General features: G+C 35.0%; 2 protein-coding genes across 2 annotated transcripts in view; both read left to right on the forward strand.

The window, feature by feature from the left end:
- The window catches only part of LOC144839274 (uncharacterized), a 44,440-nt gene that overhangs the window by 7,981 nt on the left and 12,358 nt on the right, over window positions 1-24,101 (forward strand). The window contains exons 2-19 of the mRNA XM_078694589.1: window positions 8,856-8,971; window positions 10,809-10,913; window positions 11,436-11,601; window positions 11,848-11,904; window positions 12,269-12,471; window positions 13,061-13,235; window positions 13,748-13,951; window positions 15,590-15,777; window positions 16,527-16,649; window positions 17,142-17,229; window positions 17,561-17,728; window positions 18,037-18,323; window positions 19,242-19,383; window positions 19,609-19,761; window positions 20,226-20,530; window positions 21,009-21,165; window positions 23,481-23,600; window positions 23,692-23,975. Of these exons, the coding sequence (XP_078550715.1) occupies window positions 11,544-11,601; window positions 11,848-11,904; window positions 12,269-12,471; window positions 13,061-13,235; window positions 13,748-13,951; window positions 15,590-15,777; window positions 16,527-16,649; window positions 17,142-17,229; window positions 17,561-17,728; window positions 18,037-18,323; window positions 19,242-19,383; window positions 19,609-19,761; window positions 20,226-20,530; window positions 21,009-21,165; window positions 23,481-23,600; window positions 23,692-23,975 (2,712 nt within the window). The 5' untranslated portion in view covers window positions 8,856-8,971; window positions 10,809-10,913; window positions 11,436-11,543. The remainder of the gene's footprint in view (window positions 1-8,855; window positions 8,972-10,808; window positions 10,914-11,435; window positions 11,602-11,847; window positions 11,905-12,268; window positions 12,472-13,060; window positions 13,236-13,747; window positions 13,952-15,589; window positions 15,778-16,526; window positions 16,650-17,141; window positions 17,230-17,560; window positions 17,729-18,036; window positions 18,324-19,241; window positions 19,384-19,608; window positions 19,762-20,225; window positions 20,531-21,008; window positions 21,166-23,480; window positions 23,601-23,691; window positions 23,976-24,101) is intronic.
- LOC144841169 (uncharacterized) lies at window positions 376-8,499 on the forward strand. Its single transcript, XM_078697390.1, has 12 exons — window positions 376-603; window positions 712-948; window positions 2,293-2,848; window positions 2,944-3,762; window positions 5,049-5,075; window positions 5,357-5,556; window positions 5,866-5,967; window positions 6,361-6,442; window positions 6,972-7,156; window positions 7,754-7,855; window positions 8,202-8,259; window positions 8,486-8,499. Exons 1-12 carry the CDS (start codon window positions 376-378, stop codon window positions 8,497-8,499), a joined length of 2,610 nt encoding a protein of 869 aa, XP_078553516.1.

The following is a 24,101-nucleotide window of genomic DNA, read 5'->3' on the forward strand; positions in this document are numbered from 1 at the left end:
TTCATGTACAAATTTACATCCACATTGATAGATTTTCTGTACATGTATATATCACTATTTCCTGAGAGGCTACAAATCTTAAAATCAATGCAAAGTCATACCGCAAAATTGCACCACCATTGCTTTACCATTGAGGAGCTACAGTATTTCTTTACCCAATCAGTGCACTGACAGGTTACTGTATCTGAAAATTCATTTGGCAACATTTTAAAATGATCTAGTGGCATACTGCTGGAACTTCCATTTTATTATTTAAGCAGAAACTAAAAATGCACCTGTTGGATACTATCTAGCTATATTTTGCATTCTATTCACAGTTTACTCCAATAAATAGTTGGCTAATGTTTTCAGTTTCAGAATGTTATGAGGAGGAGGATGGTAGTGATTATAGAGGTACAGTTAGTACCACCGAGAGTGGAAGAACCTGCCAACAATGGTTATCTCAATCACCTCATTCACATTCAAGAACACAAGCAAACTACCCAAATACAGGTTTGGGAAATCACAATTATTGCCGTAATCCTGATGGCCATGATAGCCTTTGGTGTTACACAACCGATTCAGATCAGAGGTGGGAAAATTGTGATGTTCCAATGGACTGTGGTAAGTTAAATATGATTGAATATCTATTTGTTACTAATTTACATCTGCATACATTTATATCTGTATATGTTTATCACTTACACTATGTAACTAAATGTTTTTCCTCAGGTACAACAGCAGCACCTTCAACTACCGCACCTTCAACTACCGCACCTTCAACGACAGAACCTTCAACTACCGCACCTTCAACGACAGAACCTTCAACTACCGCACCATCAACGACAGAACCTTCAACGACAGAACCATCAACGACTGAACCATCAACGACTGAACCATCAACGACCGAACCATCAACGACAGAACCAACAACGACAGAACCTTCAACAACAGAACCTTCAACAACAGGTAAACAATTTTTATTATTTGGAAATAAACTGTATTATTAATTACCTCTTTTGATACATACAATTTTACAAATTTAGGTTGAAAATTCAGTATTTGAAGTTAAAATTTCTTAAAGTGATTATTTTAGGGTAAATATATAAATATAAGTTGGTTTGTCTGCCCTTCTATCCATTTAAGTGTATTTCAAAATGGCTGTTCTACCCCCCGAAAAATGCATTTTCTGTAATTTGAAGGAAAATGATCAGTTTCATTATTTGATCTCTAAATTGAGGGAGTCTTTAATTGGATGAAGCAGCTAATGATAAAAGATGGCAAACAAACAGGGCAGTGGTACAGCTGTCTTTAATTTGAAGGAGTCTGTACAAATAATTCATAACCTACAGTAGTATTTTAAGACTGTCAATATACCTGTTGATCTGTAAATCTATATAACTAACTAACATTTCTCTTTGTTTATCTACAAGTTACATGTCATCTCTCTACATCCATAATATACAGCATTATTATATACTATTACTTAAAGACACCTTCCCTACGTTTTTTAGATCTAATTTAAAATCACAAATTATATTTAATGTAAAAATAATACTATATGGTCCTATTGCGGTAACTTTTTTCGTCTTTAAGTGGTTAAAAATGTGAAAAATAAGTCGATTCTAATAATTATAGCGGCCCGCTATAAATCCCAAAATTTTGCGAGCGGATTGATATTTTTTTTCTGTAATTCACCCACTTTTCGATCGATTGTGAGGCCAAAACAAATGGAAGACTCCTAACTTTTCAGCGAAAATACCAGGTTTTCCCCAATTTGTATCAACGGAGTCGGGCAAAAATAGAAAGACAATTAATGCAGCAACTATACAACGTCAGGCAAGGTATATAGCTAGCGTACAATGTTCGTACGTTACCGATGTTTACCAGCTAGGCCTACAAAACTAAGCCTAGGCTAGGCCTAAAGACCGTCCATGAGAGGTCATTCGCCGCCAGCTACTTAGGTAGTGCATTGTTTCTCACTTTTTATCATAACTTACCATAAAACATACATTTAAGACAAGGAATGACCTGGTTTAATGTTTTTAAAGTAATATATATGTATTATTTTTACAAAACGTCACAAATTGTAGGGAAGGTGTCTTTAAGGTAATACTTTACTATAGTCTTTATCAAAACTCAGTTCTTCTTGTGCTGAGAGTTACAGTACTTGGAATAGACTAAGGCTCTTGTAGAAAATGCAGAGGAGTACTACCAGATTATAAATAGAAATTAAATTATTATGTTGGAATAGAAACATAAATTATTTACACAATTAAATGTTTTCATTATCTTAACTTATTTTTACACCAGAGCCCTCAGGTTCATCAACAGGAGCACCCTCAGGTTTATCAACAACAGGAGAGCCCTCAGGTTCAACAACAGGAGAGCCCTCTGGTTCAACAACAGGAGAGCCCTCTGGTTCAACAACAGGAGAGCCCTCCGGTTCAACAACAGGAGAGCCCTCTGGTTCAACAACAGGAGAGCCCTCTGGTTCAACGACAGGAGAGCCTTCTGGTTCAACGACAGGAGAGCCTTCTGGTTCAACAACAGGAGAACCCTCTGGTTCAACAACAGGAGAACCCTCTGGTTCCACAACTGGAGAGCCTTCTGGATCAACAACTGGAGAACCCTCTGGATCAACAACAGGAGAGCCCTCTGGTTCAACAACAGGAGAGCCCTCTGGTTCAACAACAGGAGAGCCCTCTGGTTCAACAACAGGAGAGCCCTCTGGTTCAACTACAGGAGAACCCTCTGGTTCAACTACAGGCGAACCCTCTGGTTCAACAACAGGAGAACCCTCTGGTTCAACAACAGGAGAGCCCTCTGGTTCAACAACAGGAGAGCCATCAGGATCTACAACAGGAGAGCCTACTGGTTCAACAACTGGAGAACCCTCTGGATCAACAACAACAGGAGAGCCCTCTGGTTCAACAACAGGAGAGCCCTCTGTTTCAACTACAGGAGAACCCTCTGGTTCAACAACAGGAGAGCCCTCTGGTTCAACAACAGGAGAGCCATCAGGATCTACAACAGGAGAGCCTACTGGTTCAACAACTGGAGAGCCCTCTGGTTCGACAACAGGAGAACCCTCTGGTTCGACAACAGGAGAGCCCTCTGGTTCAACAACAGGAGAGCCCTCTGGTTCAACTACAGGAGAACCCTCTGGTTCAACTACAGGAGAGCCCTCTGGTTCAACAACAGGAGAACCCTCTGGTTCAACAACAGGAGAGCCCTCTGGTTCAACAACAGGAGAGCCCTCTGGTTCAACAACAGGAGAACCCTCTGGTTCAACTACAGGAGAACCCTCTGGTTCAACAACAGGAGAGCCCTCTGGTTCAACAACAGGAGAGCCCTCTGGTTCAACAACAGGAGAGCCCTCTGGTTCAACAACAGGAGTGCCCTCTGGTTCAACAACAGGAGAACCTTCTGGTTCAACAACAGGAGAGCCCTCTGGTTCAACAACAGGAGAGCCCTCTGGTTCAACAACAGGAGAGCCCTCTGGTTCAACAACAGGAGCGCCCTCTGGTTCAACAACAGGAGAGCCCTCTGGTTCAACAACAGGAGAGCCCTCTGGTTCAACAACAGGCGAGCCCTCTGGTTCAACAACAGGCGAGCCCTCTGGTTCAACAACAGGAGAGCCCTCTGGTTCAACAACAGGAGAGCCCTCTGGTTCAACAACAGGAGAACCTTCTGGTTCAACAACAGGAGAGCCCTCTGGTTCAACAACAGGAGAGCCCTCTGGTTCAACAACAGGAGAGCCCTCTGGTTCAACAACGAGTGGTAAACATTTTGTTTGATTAAAAATGCGTGTTTCTAATTTCTTCTCGGATTCTATTTTAGAATATGCTCTTAAATACAGCTTATTTCATGTTAAACTAATGTTTCTCTTAATTCATTGTTTATTCTTCTGATAATTTTCTTCAAGTTTCATTTATAACTTTCTGTTTATTTGATTCCCTGTATTTATATACACATTTAACGTTAACATTTTTTTGGCGAAACTTCATAACTAAAACTTACAATACATTGTATTTATTTTTCGTTCTATTGGATCAACAACAAACAAATTCACTCCTATTATTATTAGGATCCAAATAAAAAATTAATTATTGATGTTGAAAGTGTAAAATATATTCCTTAATTAAATCAATTGTTATGTATTAGTAAGTGACTTAGGCTTTTGTTTGCAGATAAAAGTTTTATAATACACCTTAGTTAGTAGATTCTTGTCATTTGATTGGAGGATTGTGGGTCACATAATGTTAATTAGTTGTTGCACACTGATATCAAAAGTGTCATCAATGTTGTTTTATTCGCATGAGTACTGCAAATTTGTTTTGCTCATTCATTTTTGTTACACAGTGAGAAACCACATGTGCAACAATAGGTTGACTGAAACCACACGTGCAACAATAGGTTAACTGATAGTCTATGCCCTATTTCACTGTGATTCTTCAATATAGGGTACTTTTTATTTAATAAATGTTAATTCTTAAATGAAGGTGTGTGTTAAGATTAAATTAAAAATGGATGCAAACAATTTTTTTTTCTCCTCTGAATAATGACTACCTACAGTATAAATAACTATCTTTTTTTTTCTGATAAATTGTATCTATTCTGCATCTTTTTTTTAAAGGAATTCTATATGTTTTTTTTAATTCAGTTTTTATCTATTCAATTCTTTGTGTCATCAGTTTAAAAGACCTTGTCAAAATTATTCTACTACAGTTACTGCAATGAATATATTTTTCACTGCATTAACATATGATTTTAATTTGCATCAGTGTAAAAGTTTATGAGTGAATCACTGTAAGAAAAGCTTGCTAAATACTTGCATTAGCAAATTGAGAGTAAGCAAAATGTAGTTACTGCGGTAACTGCAGTAGAATAGTTTTGACATAATCCCTTAGCCTATCGTCGCCATCACACTTTCTTCATCAGTATTTCTATGAATGGCAAATGTGTTTTAGCTGGAATTATAATTGACAACTTGACCCAGGTTGATGTCAATGTTAGTTGTATTTAACTATTGTATTAACATTTTGTTTGTACTTTTATTGTTTCAGGATATGTTCCTTCAACTACCTTACATTGTAAGTATTATTATTTTATTTTAATATGAGTATTTGTTTTTAAAGGGATATAAAAAACAGCCAAATATTCCTAGAAATATCAGTTTTTATTTTCTATTTTTAGTGATTGCTGTGATTAAAATTAAATACATTTTAAAATCTAGTAAAAGTAGGACCATTTTGTAATTTAAAATACTGTGAGTATGGTAGATAAATGCAGTTTAAATATTTATATTTTCTATTAAGCAGCCAAAAATTTAATTTAAAACTACACGACAATACTATACAACATTTTTTAACAGGTCCAAGTAACCGTGTTGCAAGTGATTGCTACTGCACATTGACATGTGCTGACTTGGCTGATGGAATAGAAATGTGTGACACATCCAGTGGCTGCACTAGCGGTTGTAATTGTCCGTCAGGTTTGGTAGAACACAATAGTGTCTGTATAGAGCAGAGTGAATGTCCTTGCTATGATTCCGAAAGTAACCAATTCTATAGGGTAAGATTAGGCCCAAATGAGGTTTGCTGTCAACTCAAAAAAGAATTTTTGTTTTTTTGTCTTTTTAAAGATATTGTGGTTGCAGAGGAGATTCACTGTACTAAAGAACTAGGCAAATGTTTACATTATAATATAATGCTTCATCCTGATACAGCAATTTAAACATAAACTTGGCCCCATATTGGCCATAACAATATTTACATTTTGAACTTAAATCAAACAATTCGTAAGCTGGCTGACTTTTATCTTGAACTTATATTTTTACTTATGTGTGATTTCTTTTTTCAAATTCTTATTTTTAATTTGTAGTTGTTGGCTACATGGCGTCGAGGTAATTGTGAAACATGCATGTGTGAAGCAACACAAATTGTATGCGCACAAGGTGATTGCAACCTTGAGAGTTGTCCAGAGGTAAGTTTCTCTCATTTCAAAGTGGCAAGTCAGGCGTTGGGTGTGGAGGTGATCGCGTGGGTAGGGGTTTGGGAGGTTGGACTAACCTAGCATCTTGCCACTCATCCCACGTCCTCCAGCCAAAGCCAAATCGGCCAAATCCGTTCTCATGCTCTGTCTACACTATCAAACTTGTTTGACAAAAAAAATGTGATGGGCCCAAATATGGTAGTGATATGCTTAAATATGGTAGTGATATGACATCATCATGTCCATATATGGACACATCACATTTTTTTATTACGTATAGTTCGATAGTGTAGACAGAGCTTCACAATGATCGGTTGAATAATATTTGCTTACATGCACTTAAAAATATATATATTTTTAATTTTTATGTTTTACTTATTCTAGGGATACACCCTTTATGATGAAGGTGACTGCTGCGAATGCCGTGCCACACCAACAACAGTAATCCCAACAACAAGTGTGAATCGTAAGTTTATTAAGCTCATGGACATGTATAATTAGGGACCTTTGCATCAGAATGGGTAAAGCTTTTTTTACTACTACTATGGTAGTGATATGTCCAAAAATGGTAGTGATATGACATCATCATGTCCATATATGTGCACATCACATACAATTTGACAGAGCTTAAAGCACATGAAGAGAGCAATTCTTCAGTTGGCTATGCCTATAGCTTGGATAATCATTTTATCATGTGCTATGTGTAAACCTCCAAAGCAAAACTTTAATCTCTTTCTACACTAGCAAACTTGATGTGCCTATATATGGACATGATGATGTCATATCACTACCATATTTGGGCATATCATTACCATATTTGGGGACAAACTAGTTTAATAGTGTGGACAGAGCTTTAGGAAAATTCATTAGGAAAATCATTATAATAGTTCATTTAGATGCATTTAATTGTACCAGTATGAATATTATAATAATTTATATACAACTTTTCTAAAATAAAATTGTTATAGTATATTTTGTATAATTAAATTCTACAGCTTGCTTTGCTCCTTTCGTTTATCGGGAGGTATGCACGTGTCACACTGATTGTACCAACATGAACATGTTATGTAGTGAAGGCTGTGAAAGTGGCTGCTTCTGCCCAGAAGGAATGGTCAGAAGTGAAAATTCATGTGTTCAAGAAAATCATTGTCCATGTGATTATGAGGGTGCTGTTCTTCAGGTATGATTCATATATCATTATATATCATATTTAATTTCCATTGTCAAATTACAGTAATACAACATAAAAACAGTACAAAATTAAATTAATGAGGCAGGATTACCTAAATGTTACAAACAAGTGATCGTGTATAAATTATTCTAATATTTTTATCAACAAATTTTTTTACTGCAACAATTTATATTTAGTGTTTCTCAATGTACAAGTTTATAAGACAATAAATGTGTTTGTATGATTGATAAAAATTATTCTACTGTACTTACTGCAGTAACTATGTTTTGTTACTCTTTAAAAAGAGCTTATGCAATTATTTAGCAAGCTTGTGCAATCATACGTTGTTATTACAGTGACTGACTAATAAACTCACTGTTACATTGATACAAACTAAAAGCATACATTATTGCAGTAAACAAAATGTAGTAGTAGAATAATATAATGAATAGAATAATAATAATATAATAATTTTGACATGGTCCATAAAGATGTGTCTTGCTTAACATGCTTGGCTCTCATCGTATTGCATTGGCTCCATACTTTTATATGGCCCTTCATTGAAAAACAGTTGTTACATTTAGGTTTTTTTCTTTCTAAATTTAGTATTCAGAGACCCTGCATGTATCAGAATGTTTTTCGTGTACTTGTCAAGAGAATGGAGCTGTAAACTGTTCAAAGGCATCATGTGATATAACATGTACTAATGTATGTTTCTTTCATTTTATAATAAAAAGAACAATAATAATAATACCACATTTATATAGTGCCTTTTTTATACATGCTTCTCTCCTAACAACATCATGTCATTTACGGCACTCAGCCGTCTGTCCATGACTGCGGCTAGCACACCAGGGTATTAACCCCCTACACGTCTTAAAAGATGTACTAGGACTGCACATGAATCTTAGTTGTATGTTTTTTATTAGTTCAAGTATTTTTAAATGTATTATGGAGTTTATAATAAGTTTTCAAACTATTTCTGGGTCATCCATCTGTGCAGTTGTTTGCACTATTTGTACTATCTTTATTGAATGAATAAAATGTTTTACAGAATGAAGTTTTGATTGAACCAGTAGATGATAGTCCGCGTTGTTGCTATTGTGAAAGTTGTAAGTATCCAATTCTATTTATAGACTTCAAGACAATAGTGAAAGGATTGAGGGGAAGGATAATACCAATTTTTAATACCGAATTTTATAAATGTAATTTTTGTTATTGAACTTCCATTCAGAAAATCAAGCCTGTAATCAAAAGAAGTCCATTTGTGTCCCTTTTAATCTAGAGAACAGCAGCGAAATTGCTTGTAAATAAGTCTAACCCATTACAATTTTTTAGTAAAATCTACCTAACCAGTAGGACAATTATTTTCATCTACTATGCTAGGTGTAAAACTAACTTTTCTTTTTGCGGGGGAAAAGAACCCCTCCTTTTATACAATTTCTGCCTTTTGGCCCTGCAAATTGGTAATACTGACAATACTAAAAACTTAAGCAATCATATTACCAGCCCTACTTCGCCTTGATTAATTTGCTACTTTGACAATGTCAATTTTATTCAACTTTTTCTGCCTGCAAAAAAAAGAGTGAAAATTATCAAAAAATGTTTTTTATCATTATTGCATTAATGAGAGCAATTTGAACAAACAAGTGTGTTTATTAAATTTATCAATACTTTAAAGTAACAATGTATCTTTATCTATTAATAGTGACTACTATTTCTACAACTACTTTGACAACTCTGGTGACATCTGTTACTGGAAGAAACTTTACTGAAACAACACCTAGTTGTAATGGATGTCACTCCCATGGTGAATGTATTGCCGTATGTACAGTATTATTACAGTGTTTACATTGAATTGTTTACATTGAATTGTTTACATAGAATTGTTTACATTTAATTGTTTACATTTGATTATTTACATTGTTTATATTTAATTGTTTAATTGTATACATTTCATTAATAATAATAATATCCTGGATTTATATAGCGCCTAATGTTGTGAAACCTCTAAGCGCTAAACATTTTTTTTGGATCATACTCCCATAATGCAGCTAGTAATCAGCGCAAAGTTGTGTCTTGATTTAACTGGGTACTCTTTGGGCCTGTTTCTGCTGCAACTGCTGAAAATACGGTATAAAAATACGGTATAAAATATGGTATTTAAAATACGGTATTTTTTAGTACCCCGTTTCTGCTAACAATTCTTGAACCGGAAGTCTGTGTTTGACCTAAGTATACTGAGCGTGTGCACTGTAACTCAGGAATTCCCACTCTCGATGTCTACCGGTTGTCCACACTTGTTATGGTACACATGTGCTTGTGTTGTCCCGATAAACATAGTAGACGTAACGAAAAATGTTGTAGTTTTGATTTTGATGAAAAGTCGCAATGAAGGAAGTTGCTTCGGAGACAAATCTACATTGTATTTCTGTTTTATTTTGTTCAAAATTTCTTTATAAATAGTGCAGTCCTTTTTAAGTTATTGCCCCTTAGTTCCCCCCCCCCACAAATTAATAGTAAAAACGGTAACTTCTTCGCTCCACATTTTCGCACATGTGTTAAACAACTGTCACAGCGACAACAAATCAAAACACAACACGATGTTGACCTCATGTCACAGGTAAAAAAAATACGGTATTTTTTATTGGCAGCAGAAACGGTTACAGAAAATATGGTATAAATTTGTAAATACCGTATTTTATCCACAAACTTTGTGGGGCAAATACTGTATACAAAATACAGTATTTTTTTTTATGATCGCAGTTTCTGCTGCCAAAAAAATACGGTATTCCAAAAACACCGTATTAAATACGGTACTTTATGGCAGCAGAAACAGGGCCATTTATACACCTGGGTGAAGAGAGGCAAACGTAAATAAAGTATCTTGTCTACGGATACAAGCAATGCGGCGAGAGTTGGATTCGAACCTCGATCTCATGATCAGTAGTCCAAGGTCCAACACACTGCACCACATGCCCTCACATTGTTTACATTTAATTATTTACATCGTTTACATTTAATTGCTTAAATTGTTTACATTTAATTGCTTAAATTGTTTACACTTAATTGTTTACATTTAATTGTCTAAATTGTTTACATTTAATTGTCTAAATTGTTTACATTTAATTGTCTATACATTTAATTGTCTAAATTGTTTACATTTAATTGTCTAAATTGTTTACATTTAATTGTCTAAATTGTTTACATTTAATTGTCTAAATTGTTTACATTTAATTGTCTAAATTGTTTACATTTAATTGTCTAAATTGTTTACATTTAATTGTCTAAATTGTTTACATTTAATTGTCTAAATTGTTTACATTTAATTGTCTAAATTGTTTACATTTAATTGTCTAAATTGTTTACATTTAATTGTCTAAATTGTTTACACTTTGTTTACATTTAATTGTCTAAATTGTTCACATTTAATTGTCTAAATTGTTTACATTTGATTGTCTAAATTGTTTACATTTAATTGCTTAAATTGTTTACACTTAATTGTTTTCATTTAATTGTCTAAATTGTTTACATTTAATTGTCTTAATTGTTTACATTTAATTGTTACATTTAATTGTTTACATTAATTGCTTAAATTGTTTACATTTAATTGCTTAAATTGTTTACATTTAATTTTTTACACTTAATTGTTTTTATTTAGGTTGGATCAACATATTCTCCTGACGAATGCACAGATTGCACATGTGAAGGTGTTGGTGATATAGAATGCGTCACCCAAAGCTGTGAAATTACTGACTGTCCACCAGTAAGTTTTAACACATTCATTCATTCATTACACTACACTATCAAACTAGTTAGTAATACGCTGTCATCATGTCCATATATGAGCACATCACATTGTTTTGTCACGTAAAGTTTGATAGTGTAGACAGAGCTTTAGATCATTGAGAGAGTGGTTGCCCCAGCACATACAGTTTGTCACCTGTTAGTCAAAGATTGCTTCCCTCTTATTTAAAAAAAATGGACATCGTAAGAAATGTTTTTACCTTTTATTTTGTTGTTTTATTCCTGTTTTGGCTGTGGTTCATATATATTTCACAATGCTCAGTCTCTACCACTTAGCAAATAGTGTAAGGGATCATGTTAAAATAATTCTACTGCAGTCACTGCAGTAACTACATACTGAAATAACATGATTTTAGTTTGTTTTAATGTGGAAGTTTATGAGACAGTTTCTGCATTAAACAATGTGTATGATTAGCATAAGAGTAAGCAAAATATAGTTACTGCAGTACTCGAGTAGAATAATTTATTATTTATTTATTAGACTTACATAAAATGGAAACCAGACGACACTTGCTGCCCAGGGTGTCACTATTCACATTGTGAGGGCATTGGCCAATTTTCATGCTCACCAAGCAGTTGTATTAGTACTATGATTCGTTGTGACGGTGAATGTGACTGTCCAGGTTGCAGAGATGAGAGAGGATGTGGTAAGACACCAAGCATTACATAAGTGTGATATGTAACAACTTATAAAAACACTCATTATTTGTTTCTTATATTGCATTCTACAGGTTGGTTTTTGTTGTATTTAGAGGCCTAGCTTATGTCTCAAGTTGACCATTGATTTATAGTATGAATGAAATCAACCAATAAAAAAATAGGGATATCTGTGTTATAAAATCACATTATTCAGGTTATACTTCACTAGATATATTGTTTGTTTTATTCTGTAGAAGAAATAACTACACCTGTAACTATTACTACAACTGGACCACCACATCCTCCGCCATGTAAGTATTCTTATTGATGGCAATAACAGCCAAATTTCTGTAGAATAATGTATATTGGAGCTTTTAAGCTTGGTACCCATTTTGAGACAACGCAGCAACGTCAGGCATTACACAAGTGAGATGATTAACACGGATTTTACATATCATTTAGACCTACCAACCAATCTCCCAAAAACATAGTTCTACAGGAAGAGGATAAATAAATAGGTGTGACAGACACCAATTTGTCCAGTCTGACTTGAATGTGAAGATTTTATAAGTTCAAAAAGGGAATTCCAATAATTATCATATTATTCTAAAAAAGTTTATTTTGCATGTGAGATTTCTTTGAGGTTGTGCTAATTTAACATTTATATTTTTGTAGCTTGTCCTCATGGACAGATGTCAGTGCCATGTCCACTAAATGATGGCAGTTGCAGGCAAGACACATGTCAAAATATTCCTTGCTTGGCCCATGATACTAGTACCATATGCTGTGAATGCATAGGCGAAGACAGATTCTACAATGGTACCCATTGCGTAGCTCAGCATAACTGTAACTGTGTTGATAGTGGTCATGGATATACTGTAAATATTACAAACTGTAGTTCTTTTGTAAATATAGCAAGCTCGTAACCTGGATTTTGGCAGGCATGTTGGTGGGGGGTGGGAGGATTGGTCTTTTTCCACAAATAGGGGAAATTTCAAACGTAAGCAAGAGATATTTAGGCCTACTTATATAAAAAATATTGCCTGCAGTGCTTTCTAGGTAAGATGGTCAAATATTTGTTACAAGTTAAGCCCATTGTTGTCTCTTGTTTGAAAAGGGCACTTCAGAAAAAAGGGGGTTATTACAAACCCTACAAACCCCCCTACCTGCGGGCTTGAATATATAACTGTATTATTCAATTCTGAAATTACAAACTGAAAGGGGAAAAAAAGGCTACAACCAAACCGAAGTATGGGGATAAAATTGAAACCTGGTCAGCACCAGTTGTGCTATCCTGGACTTTGGTGCCTAGTAAATTACACTAGAAAAAACACTACACTAGTATACTTTAGTGATGTGCTCTTAGTGCGTGTCAATATTACTGCATACTTAATATAGTAGTATAGTATAATCCCAGAATAATTATGTTTGTACATTTCAATTCATGTATACAATTTTCTTTTTCAGTATAGGGAAAAATGGCGTTCACACAATGAAGAATGTACAGAGTGTCTCTGTTTAGGAACATCAGTCAGTTGTTATGCAGTAAGTTGTACCCTTACAACACCACTAGCAACAACACCAACAACAACTAGCTTACCAACAACTCAACCAACAACTTCAACCATGACAACAACTACAAGTAAGTTCTTTGTACTGTAAAATGGTTTCAAGTATTCCATTTAGGTTAAACAAAGGGGAAAAACTTTGACAGTCCAAAGCAAAAATACTAAAAATAGATTATTGTATAATGATTCTACAAGCTTTTGAATTTGTTATTCCTGTATTTTGTGTATGTAATAAAGATATACACTACAGTAGAAATTTTCGCTAAAACGGTTTTCTACTGGGTGCCTGATTGTAATTAAACTTGTGGTCCAGTATAAATCAAGTGTCCATATGGGGAGTTCCTTGAATCTCATGGGTTTAAAGGACTTTAACTCTTTTTTAAACTTTTAAAACAACTTAATTTTGTTGACATTACTTTTGGGTTTTTTTAAAACTTTTTTTAGTAACTTTTAACTTTTTAGGTCTTACCGTAATTATGATAGTACACTTTGTTGTATTGATATTTTGTATGCGATTTTCATTCTGTAATAAAGCAATATATTTATGTGCATTTGATAATGTTTTTAACTTGTTTTTGAATTGTAGTGGAAAGTTGTGAAGACTTCTGTGATTGCAGACTCGATTGCAGAGGAGAACTGATAATGTCACAATGTCCATCAAGTGTTGGACCTCGCTGTAGTAGATGTAATTGTCCAGAGGGAAAAATAGATTCTAGTAGCTATTGTGCAGTACCAGCCACTGACTGTACTGTAACAGAAATTACCACAACAACACAAGTGACTTCACCAAGTAGGTTCATTTAGTCTATTTTTTAATCAATACAGTTATTTCGCCACCTCCTACACTCCCTACAACCCACACCCTCCATTTCGCCACCACCTATACTCCCCAGTACCCACACCCTCCATTTCGCCACCACCTATACTCCCCACTACCCACACCCTACATTTCGCCACCACCTATACTCCCCACCACCCACACCCTCCATTTCGCCACCTGCTACACTCCCAACCACCCACACCCTCCATTTCGCCACCACCTATACTCCCCAGTACCCACACCCTCCATTTCGCCACCTCCTACACTTCCCACCACCCACACCCTACATTTCGCCACCACCTATACTCCCCACCACCCACACCCTCCATTTCGCCACCTGCTACACTCCCAACCACCCACACCCTCCATTTCGCCACCACCTATACTCCCCACCACCCACACCCTCCATTTCGCCACCTGCTACACTCCCAACCACCCACACCCTCCATTTCGCCACCACCTATACTCCCCACTACCCACACCCTCCATTTCGCCACCTCCTACACTTCCCACCACCCACACCCTACATTTCGCCACCTCCTACACTCCCCACCACCCACACCCTCCATTTCGCCACCTCCTACACTTCCCACCACCCACACCCTCCATTTCGCCACCACCTATACTCCCCACTACCCACACCCTACATTTCGCCACCTCCTACACTTCCCACCACCCACACCCTCCATTTCGCCACCACCTACACTCCCAACCACCCACACCCTCCATTTCACTACCACCTATACTCCCCACTACCCACACCCTCCATTTCGCCACCTCCTACACTTCCCACCACCCACACCCTACATTTCGCCACCTCCTACACTCCCCATCACCCACACCCTCCATTTCGCCACCTGCTACACTCCCAACCACCCACACCCTCCATTTCGCCACCTCCTACACTCCCCACCACCCACACCCTCCATTTCGCCACCTGCTACACTCCCAACCACCCACACCCTCCATTTCGCCACCTCCTACACTCCCCAACACTCACACCCTCTATTTCGCCACCTCCTACACTCCCCACCACTCAAACCCTCCATTTCGCCACCCTGTACACTCCCTACCATACTATTCATCCTTTCACTTTCATAAACCTTTTTTTATTAACTTACTAAAAATATATTCATTTCATAATATTCAAAACTTAACGTATACAGTACATCTCTTTAAATGTTAAGCTCACTTAGTGGGTGATCCATCCAGCACTTTCTGATCATTTGGGACCCTTGGTAAGGCAATGAGAGTAAAGCAGCTTGCCTAATGATGCAATTAGTATGGTACAGATAACCTTGAATCCATGCCTATCACATGCTAGTCCGATATTATCATTACACCATCACTCTCCGGTATATACAGCACCCGCCGCAATTTATAGACCGTCTCCAATCCAGAACGCGACCGGGCCCAACGTTGCTTAGCTTCGGCATATACATTTCTTAACACAATTCATATTCTAGCATATTCATTTCTTAACATAATCATTTTAGCATATACATTTCTTAACACAATTCATATTCTAGTATATTCATATTCATAAACTTGTTACTTCAATTTCCTCCACTCTTTGTTTATGTTAAAATTTGTTATGAACATTTTTAGCTGCATGTAACATAGATGCCAATTGCGTGTACACGGTATCGTGCAATGAAATTGGAACGGAAAACCTAGAGGATACTATTGCAAATGCACTAGGCGATTCCTGTATGACTGGATCATGTGTTTGCCCTGGATCTAGCGTCTTCTTCCAAGGATTCTGCATAACTCTTGCTCAAGAATGCACTTGTGAGGTATGAAGTGATTTCATTATTGTCATAAATTTTGGAAATTATAGACAACAGTATTCCAATATTGGTTTAATACCATATTAATCATTTTAAAACAAATTATTACCTTTGTACAAACACGTACGCCTGTGATTTAGTCGGTAATATTTTGACATTAAAGACGTAACACAGCAGTATCTGTGCATATGCACATATCTTTTCATTTGATGATTTTTGTTCACAGCATTTACATTACACTGTGACAAGCATCTCACTGGAGATATTCATGTATACAATTTATTACATTTGGTTGTATGTGTGAATTTGGGTATTGGGTAAACTTGGCCTCCAGCAAATTAAAACAAAACATTACATAAAAATATACTGCCATCAAATAAGAGATATTATGTATGTTTTTTGTATATTATATCCTTCAGTATATGCAGATAATTACTCACTTAGAGATCATTTCAAAATTATTTACCTGCAGTTACTGAAGTAACTACATTTTTTCTAAAAGTCAGTCACTGTAATAAAAATATGTATGAAAATGAATGGTCTCCTTAGTTTCCGCAGTCAAAAATTAACCAATAAATATTAACTGATAAGACTTCCTGTGGAAACTGCGTTTAACAGATTCCGCTCAAGAAAAATTAACCGAAAATTATCTCATTCAAATCGGATAATTATCGGTTAATTTTTGGCTGTGCAAACATGGCCTTTATATATAGGTAGCGAAAAATTAACACCAATGTAATTTTTTTTTATCACAGAATGATGAGGAAACATATGATGTTGGTGACTGTATGAGTTGTAGGTGTACCTATATTCCAAGACTAGACAGGTTAGGTATTGACTGTGGGGCATGTCAACCACAAAACTTAGAGTGTCCAACGGTAAATATCAAATATTTTTATTGTACCAATTTTAAGAAATAATCTCAAAAACACAGTGGCTTATGTGCACTTTAAAGAACCCAGTGCATCTTTCAGAAGAGTAGAGGGTTTATCTCAGCCCCTTAATGTTGTTGTTGACAAATAAATAATCGCCATTTAATGGCAGCTGTACAACAGGAATATTGTGCTCAATTCAGCCCAGTTAGGCTGTGATATAAGATTATACACAAACATTTACATTAACATCATTAATGTTTAACTACCTCAGCAGAGACATGCATTAACATGTAATTGTTTGATATATATTTGGTAATGCTGTGAGAAAATTGGGTAAAATTTCGACACTTCCACCAAATGAACACAATTTTTGTATGTGGTGACAAGCTCTGTCTACACTTATCAAACTAGTTTGACAAAAAAAAATTATTGTCACATAAACTTTGGTAGTGTAGACAGGGCTTTTAATTTATTAATGTTTATATTATTTTTAAGGGACAACATGGTGTGGAGATTGATGGTTGTTGCAGTTGTGAACCATATGTTACTACAACTACAACAATAACACCAGAAGCGACTACAGGTCAGTATTTTTGCTTATTTATTATAGTTTTGTCTACAAGTGATGTGCCCATGTATGGACATGATGATGTCATAGCACTACCATTTTGGTATATCACTACCATTTGGGCATATCACTACCATATTTGGGCTCATCACACTTTTTTTTGTCAAACTAGTTTGATAATGTAGGCAGAGCTTTATATCAACTTCATTTAAAGCAGAAAAAACAATAGTTATCAGCTGTGTTGTTTCTTAATCTATTTTAAAACAATTTGTTACTGCTCTTCATAGACATGTATCTGTGTTTTTTATTTTTTTTCATGAATAATAATAATTTTCTTTCTTGACAGTTACTGAGATTACAACAACACCATTTACTACACGGAGATTCCCAGAGACTACTACTCCTGGACCAACCACACCAGCTCCACCAACAACAACTCCTGCTCCAACCACTACTACAACCCAGACTACCACGTCCTATACCACAACTACTCCAATACCTACAGAAACACCAAGTAAGTATAGGAAGCTTCTGACTTTCAAAGACCGACAAAACTATGTCATGTTAATTCATTGTGCACATGTGGGAAAATTTGGACATGTTTCCTTGCTCCTCACCTAGGTCCAGGCGACGATCGGTGCTACATCGATTGACCTGGGCTAATAAAATGTCAATTGTCGGAAAATGAATGCTCTGTAATATTTCAATTTGCAACAACTGACGACCAATTAATTGTGCGTGATATTGGGACATGTTATTTTCAAATCAAAAGACTGGTTCTATGAAGTAATAATAGCTCTTGTCATGTTTTTTCTTTGCCAGGACCTTGTGTGTCCAAACTGGGAGAAGAGATACAAATGGAGGAATCAAGAGAGAGTGGTTCAAATACAAATGCTGCTCAATACACATCTTTGACATCATCTGACCCTGAAGTAGATTTTCTTGATGGATATCTGGAAATAAATTATGTGGACCCTGTAAAGATTAAATCTTTTGTCACACGTGGTGGCTCGTCTAGCTCTGATGATTTTATTCAACAATTTAAACTTCAGTATATTACTACAGAGACTGATATATTTGTAAACTATTTGGAAAACGGAATTGATAAGGTAGATGGGACAATTTATTGATCACCTTATTTCAGAATAACAATATTCCATATAAAGAAAAATAATAATACAAAACGAAAATCACACTAAAAGAGGATTTTCTTCCATTTAGTTCATATTCTAATTAACACAGCACACTAACAGAAGTGGGATGTTTGCATGAAAGTGTTAATATAAAACACAGTTATGTGTATATGAGAACACTAAATTGATTTTTGTTTATCAAATATTTAAAACTTAGTTCTGAAATAACACTTGGAGAACAGTTGTTTATGGCCCAACCATTTATAAAGCTCGGTCTTGTCTATATGGGCACATCACATTTTTTTTATCACATTTGTCTAGTGTAGACAGAGCTTTATAGGTACATATTTTTTATAACCTCCAGTAAACTGGACAATTTGATGTTCCTCCTTCTACAGTATTGCAACATATTTTTATATCCCAGTAAAATTACCAGATTGTCCTGAATTGGAAATGATAAAATGAAAATGAAATGTTACAGGATATTATTTATCAAAATGTTTACTAATTCATTCGAAAAATTGAGAAATGAGCTTTTCATAATACAATATAGAACATTACATTAAAGCTAAGAAATACTTAGTGTAATGTTACAATTGTAATAACATATAGTATTCTATATGAACAAACATACAGACATTTGCTGACCGATCATTCTCTTGAACAGCTCCATCCTTATGGAATGCTCTTCCACAATCAATCAAGAATGCAAACTCTATTGACATCTTCAAACAGTTGCTGAAAACCCATCTGTTTCGCATAGCATATGAAATGACGTAATTTCTACCTGGACGTAGTGTTTCAGAGAAAATTTAATTTCGTTAGGCACTGAAAGACAATTATTATTATCATTATTATTAATATTCTAATCATAGTATATATTTTTTATTTTAGCTGTTTGTGATTGACAGTACTGATATGTTTACATATGAGTTTCCTGAAGAGCTTCGACATGTTGTAGCTATCAAATTAGTTGTTGTGGAAGATGCCGTAGAGGATAATATAATCCACATTGACTTCCTTGGCTGTGATGAGAGTAAGTTATCATTATTTCAACCAATTCTAAATACTGTATCTAAATCTGTCCAGTATAATAGGAAAATGGTAAACCATTGTGTGTGTTTCACATGTGACAGCAAGTTTTTAACTTAACTCTGCCAAATAACTTGTTTATGCATTGCATTGATTATTAGAAATAGGAATTCTGAAAAGTAGGTGATAATCAGGACAGTGATAAATTCACTTTTTTTTTTTCAATCAGTTGAAACAACAACCACTTTTACTACAGTAGTTGTTACAACACGTCCAACAACATCCATGCAAACAATGTCAGAACCTCCTATTCCTTCAACGACAAGCAATGCCCCTACCACAACAAGTGAAGCAACCACAACTCGATTGACAACAAACACAGGTAAAATAAATGTTAAAAAAATGTCATTAGTGGTACTATAAATTTGAATTTTTGTGTTATCACAGTATTTGCAATTTTCTTGTGTTTAAATACATCCCCAGTGGCAGATCCAATATTTTGAAAAAGCTGTATGGAGGGGCCAGGGCCTAAAAATTGTAAATATAAATAGTAATAAAATAAAGTGCTGAACACAATCTAATATCCTATTTCTTGCATCGTAATTTCCAAATTTGAGAGAATGGACTGGCCCGGCTGTTAGTGGTATGTGTTTAAAATGACATCTACTGAAATTATGTTTTTTTTTATTTGTTTACTTATTTATTACGGTATATAAAAAATATTACAATACAATAAGAATAATAGCATTAAGATGAAACTGTTTGTATTAAAATAAACATTACAATATAAAAATATGAATACTAAAGATTGCACTTAGATTAAATAACATGAGCATTTTTTAACAGCAATTTGTGGCGTCAATATGGAAGAATTTGGCAATTTGGATAGATATGAAAGAACCAGGTTTGTTAATCAACAAGAAGATGCCATAGGTGCCTCCAGACAAGGTTCCTTAAGACCATGGAGTCCTGGTCAAGATGTCACCACTGTCTCCGTCCGTTTTGAATTTAGTGTACCAGTCACGATGGCAGAAATTAATATTGAAACAAGCGGTTTTGCCGATGAATCAGCTGATTTGACAATTGAATTACAGAGAAGTGGGAATAGTAACTTTGTACCAGTCGTTGAACCAGATGGTGTAACAGCAAAGGTAACAAAAAATGTGATGTGCCCATATATGGACATGATGATGTCATATCACTACCATATTTAAGCATATCGCTACCATATTTGGGTACATCACACATTTTGGTCTCATAAAGTTTGAATATGTAAGACATTTTGAAGATGATTTGTCACCACTATCAATTAATAATAATACTGCAGTAAGAAATTTTAAAAATGATGTGTCACTGTCAATCACTATCAATAGTGATTAATAATGTTTTTTTCCTTTAGAAATTTCTCAAATTGTCATAAAGATAACCATATCTTGCATTAAAACTTTGAACTAAACATTATTGGCAGCACACAAACCTTTTGATTTTGTCTAAAAACGCCTCATAAATTATGTTATAGAGCCATCTGTAAATTGTTAATATGGCATTTAGAAAATGATTTGTCCATGCAATACATTATGACCAGGAGAAGCCTTGTTTGTGAACTAATTTTTTTTGTTTTTGTAAAAGGTGTATTCTTTTTCATTTGCTGATGGGATAAAAGAAATTGCTCTTAGTGGTGAAGAATTTTCAAGCATTAATACAGCTGAAGTAACATTTAATGTGGTGGACCGAATTTCCGAATCAGCAGATATAGGGATCAGCATTGTTGGATGCGCTCAAGTTGGTAAGTGTGGTCAACAAACCCTCACAGTTAAAAATGCAGAAAAACAACAGAAGAATAAATTCTCATTAAGTTTCTTGATCTATACTTGCTCACTTTAATTCTACCCATCTACATAAAAATACTAACAAATAAAAAACAAATCATACAGTTTAATGAAGCATGTCACTACCATGTACTATACGGCCTAACATACATAAATCGCTTTTAACATGGGTGTACAATCATGATATGTCTATCAAACGTAATTAAATCATAACTAACTAATAATAAATAAAACTAGACATGAAACTCGTCACTTTGACGAGTTAGTTATCCGCACCACGACAAACGCCACGTGCACGTCATACGTTGGAATATTGCACACAGATAAAGATTATGGCATTATGACAAGAACTGAAGAATATGATATGCTGTTAGTGCTGAATTCTGTCAATTTTGTGGCATATAGTATATACATGCAAACAGTATAAGCTGTATACATATTACATACAGTGTAGAATAGGTGAAATTACGGGACCCGCCATTTATTCCAATTTTTAACATGGCGACGGTATCAAAATGAAACACTTAGATAGCAATTTCAGAAGGAAATTATCTCAGGAACAACATATTAACGTGTAGAAGAAATTTGAATACGTAAAATATAGATGCGCACCCTTTTAAATGTGATGAACTATTACGCAAAATATGAAAATACGACTTTTTTTTATTCAACTGGCCATATGATGACGTCACAACATCCGATTGGCAAAATGTTTACATGAATTCGTATCTACAATCCAATAGCTTCCAGAAAACGTTTTGATCGTGATTATCACATTTTATTCTTACGAGCTATTACAGATTAAAATTTACTGTAAAGATGAAATTAATGACCCACGTAATTAAAATTTTTAGGCATGATGACGTCATAAAAATTAAAATATTTTTATCTCATGCTAAAGAAAGTTGATTGACCTACACAATATATATAAATGTAGGAGAAAAAGGAATACAGATAAGCGTGATGCGCTCCATTGAATGTGATGAGCAATAACGAAAGAGACAAAAATCCTATATTTTACATTCGTGTGGCCATACGATGACGTCACAATGTTTTTTTAGCCTTATTGATGCATGATCCGATATCTACAACTCATCAACTTCTAGATTTTGTAATAAAAATAAATGGTTAACGGTTTACTTTAGAAACTATGACTGTTTAAAAAAAGACATAATTTTGACGATTTTTTAAGCTTTTTCATAAAAAACGCGCACGAATTGTCTAATTCAACGTGTTCGTATGGCGTTATTTAAACTGGAAAAGGTCTAAATTGTTTTCAAAATTACTAGGAAAGGCTTGAAAAATATAATTCAAGAGAAAAAAATATGTTTTTAACGCTACGTGCGCACCGCGCGCGTAAAAAATTGCGCGCCCGTGGGAATTTTTGACATGCTCAAAATGACAAGAAACGCGTAAAAAGTTGATTAGAAATTAATTTTGCGCATTTTGAAATTTTAAATGCGCGTGCGCGCGTAACTTCTTGTGAAACATGCCATTTTTAATCCGTAGAAAGTTTGCCCCTGATATGACTTAAATTTTGTCAAAGTGTCAATACTAAATGACTTTTGGTTTTTAATCTATGATCAATCATTGAAATTCATAAAATTGCGCGTAAGTCACGTTGCGCAACTATGACGTCATTCAAAAATAGGAGGTGCACAACTTCACGTAAATGCCCATATGTTGTCAAAGTTATGAAATGTTATGTTTACACATTTTAGAGGAACACGACTCACAAAAAGGAAGGAAGGAAAGAAGAATAATACAGAAAAAAAATATTGATCTCATACAATAACAAGGAGTTATCCGCTTGGTATACCAAGCGGATAACTAATAATATAACATAAATACCTGATATTAGGGCTCACTTATATAAGATTCCACACGGAGCATTAAAGGTGTACAACAACATTAATACAACGTAACGCCTATTGTGCACAACGTTTGTACAACGTATCGACTATAATTATTACAACCGTAAATAGCCTAATTTACATGTCAAGGTGCGATATATATACATACATAAACAATTTGAATGAATGAAAGGTTGAAGGATAAAATGTGATTTCTACACTGAGGGCAGGAACCAGGTAGAGAATTAACCTGATGCATCTAGTCTTGGTGGAAAATTTCTTGAACATTTTCCATCCTATGTACTTGGAAGCTACAACTCCACTGTATATTCTTGCAGTGCACTTCAGAACAGCTGGGAGGTTTATTTAAATTTGTTCATACAAAGCTAAATAACATGTATGTTTTTTTAAAATTTAAGCCACAACAACAACTGTAAGCCAAGAAACAACTTCGTCTCCAACATCGTTTACAACAACTACTACGGAGGTAACTGAAACACCCTTCTCAAGACAGACAACCTCAAATTCAACAACAATCGGTATGTTCATTCTTTTCATAAATCAAAAAGTACAGCAATACTGAAAATAAAATATAGATTATTTAAAAATGTTTTATTTTCGATTTTACAGAACCATGTTCCATAATTCTTGAAGATGAAGCTCCATCCACTAGACAAACTCCAGACGGTCTAGGAGAATTAACAAAATTTGACACTGAAGGATACTGGACCCCAGACAATCCAACAGAAGCTTCAGTTCTCATCTTTTATGATGAGCCAGTGCGTGTCACTGGATTCTTGACCAAAGGTGTTAGTTCAATTGGCGGTATCGGAGCCTTTAGTATACAGTACAAACATACTTTGACGGATGAGGAATATATTGAAATTCCTTCCGACAATGGTGATGGCGAGAAGGTATGATGCTAAAAACCTTTTTATAATGTTTTATTTCAGAGGAATGTAATTTGTGGTCCAAACTAGTTTAACAATCTAGACTATGATTTACGAAAGAGTAAATTAATTTTTAAACATGTAACAAAT

The sequence above is a fragment of the Antedon bifida genome, chromosome 4, assembly GCF_963402885.1.
Source record: "Antedon bifida chromosome 4, ecAntBifi1.1, whole genome shotgun sequence".
NCBI classification, from domain to species: domain Eukaryota; kingdom Metazoa; phylum Echinodermata; class Crinoidea; order Comatulida; family Antedonidae; genus Antedon; species Antedon bifida.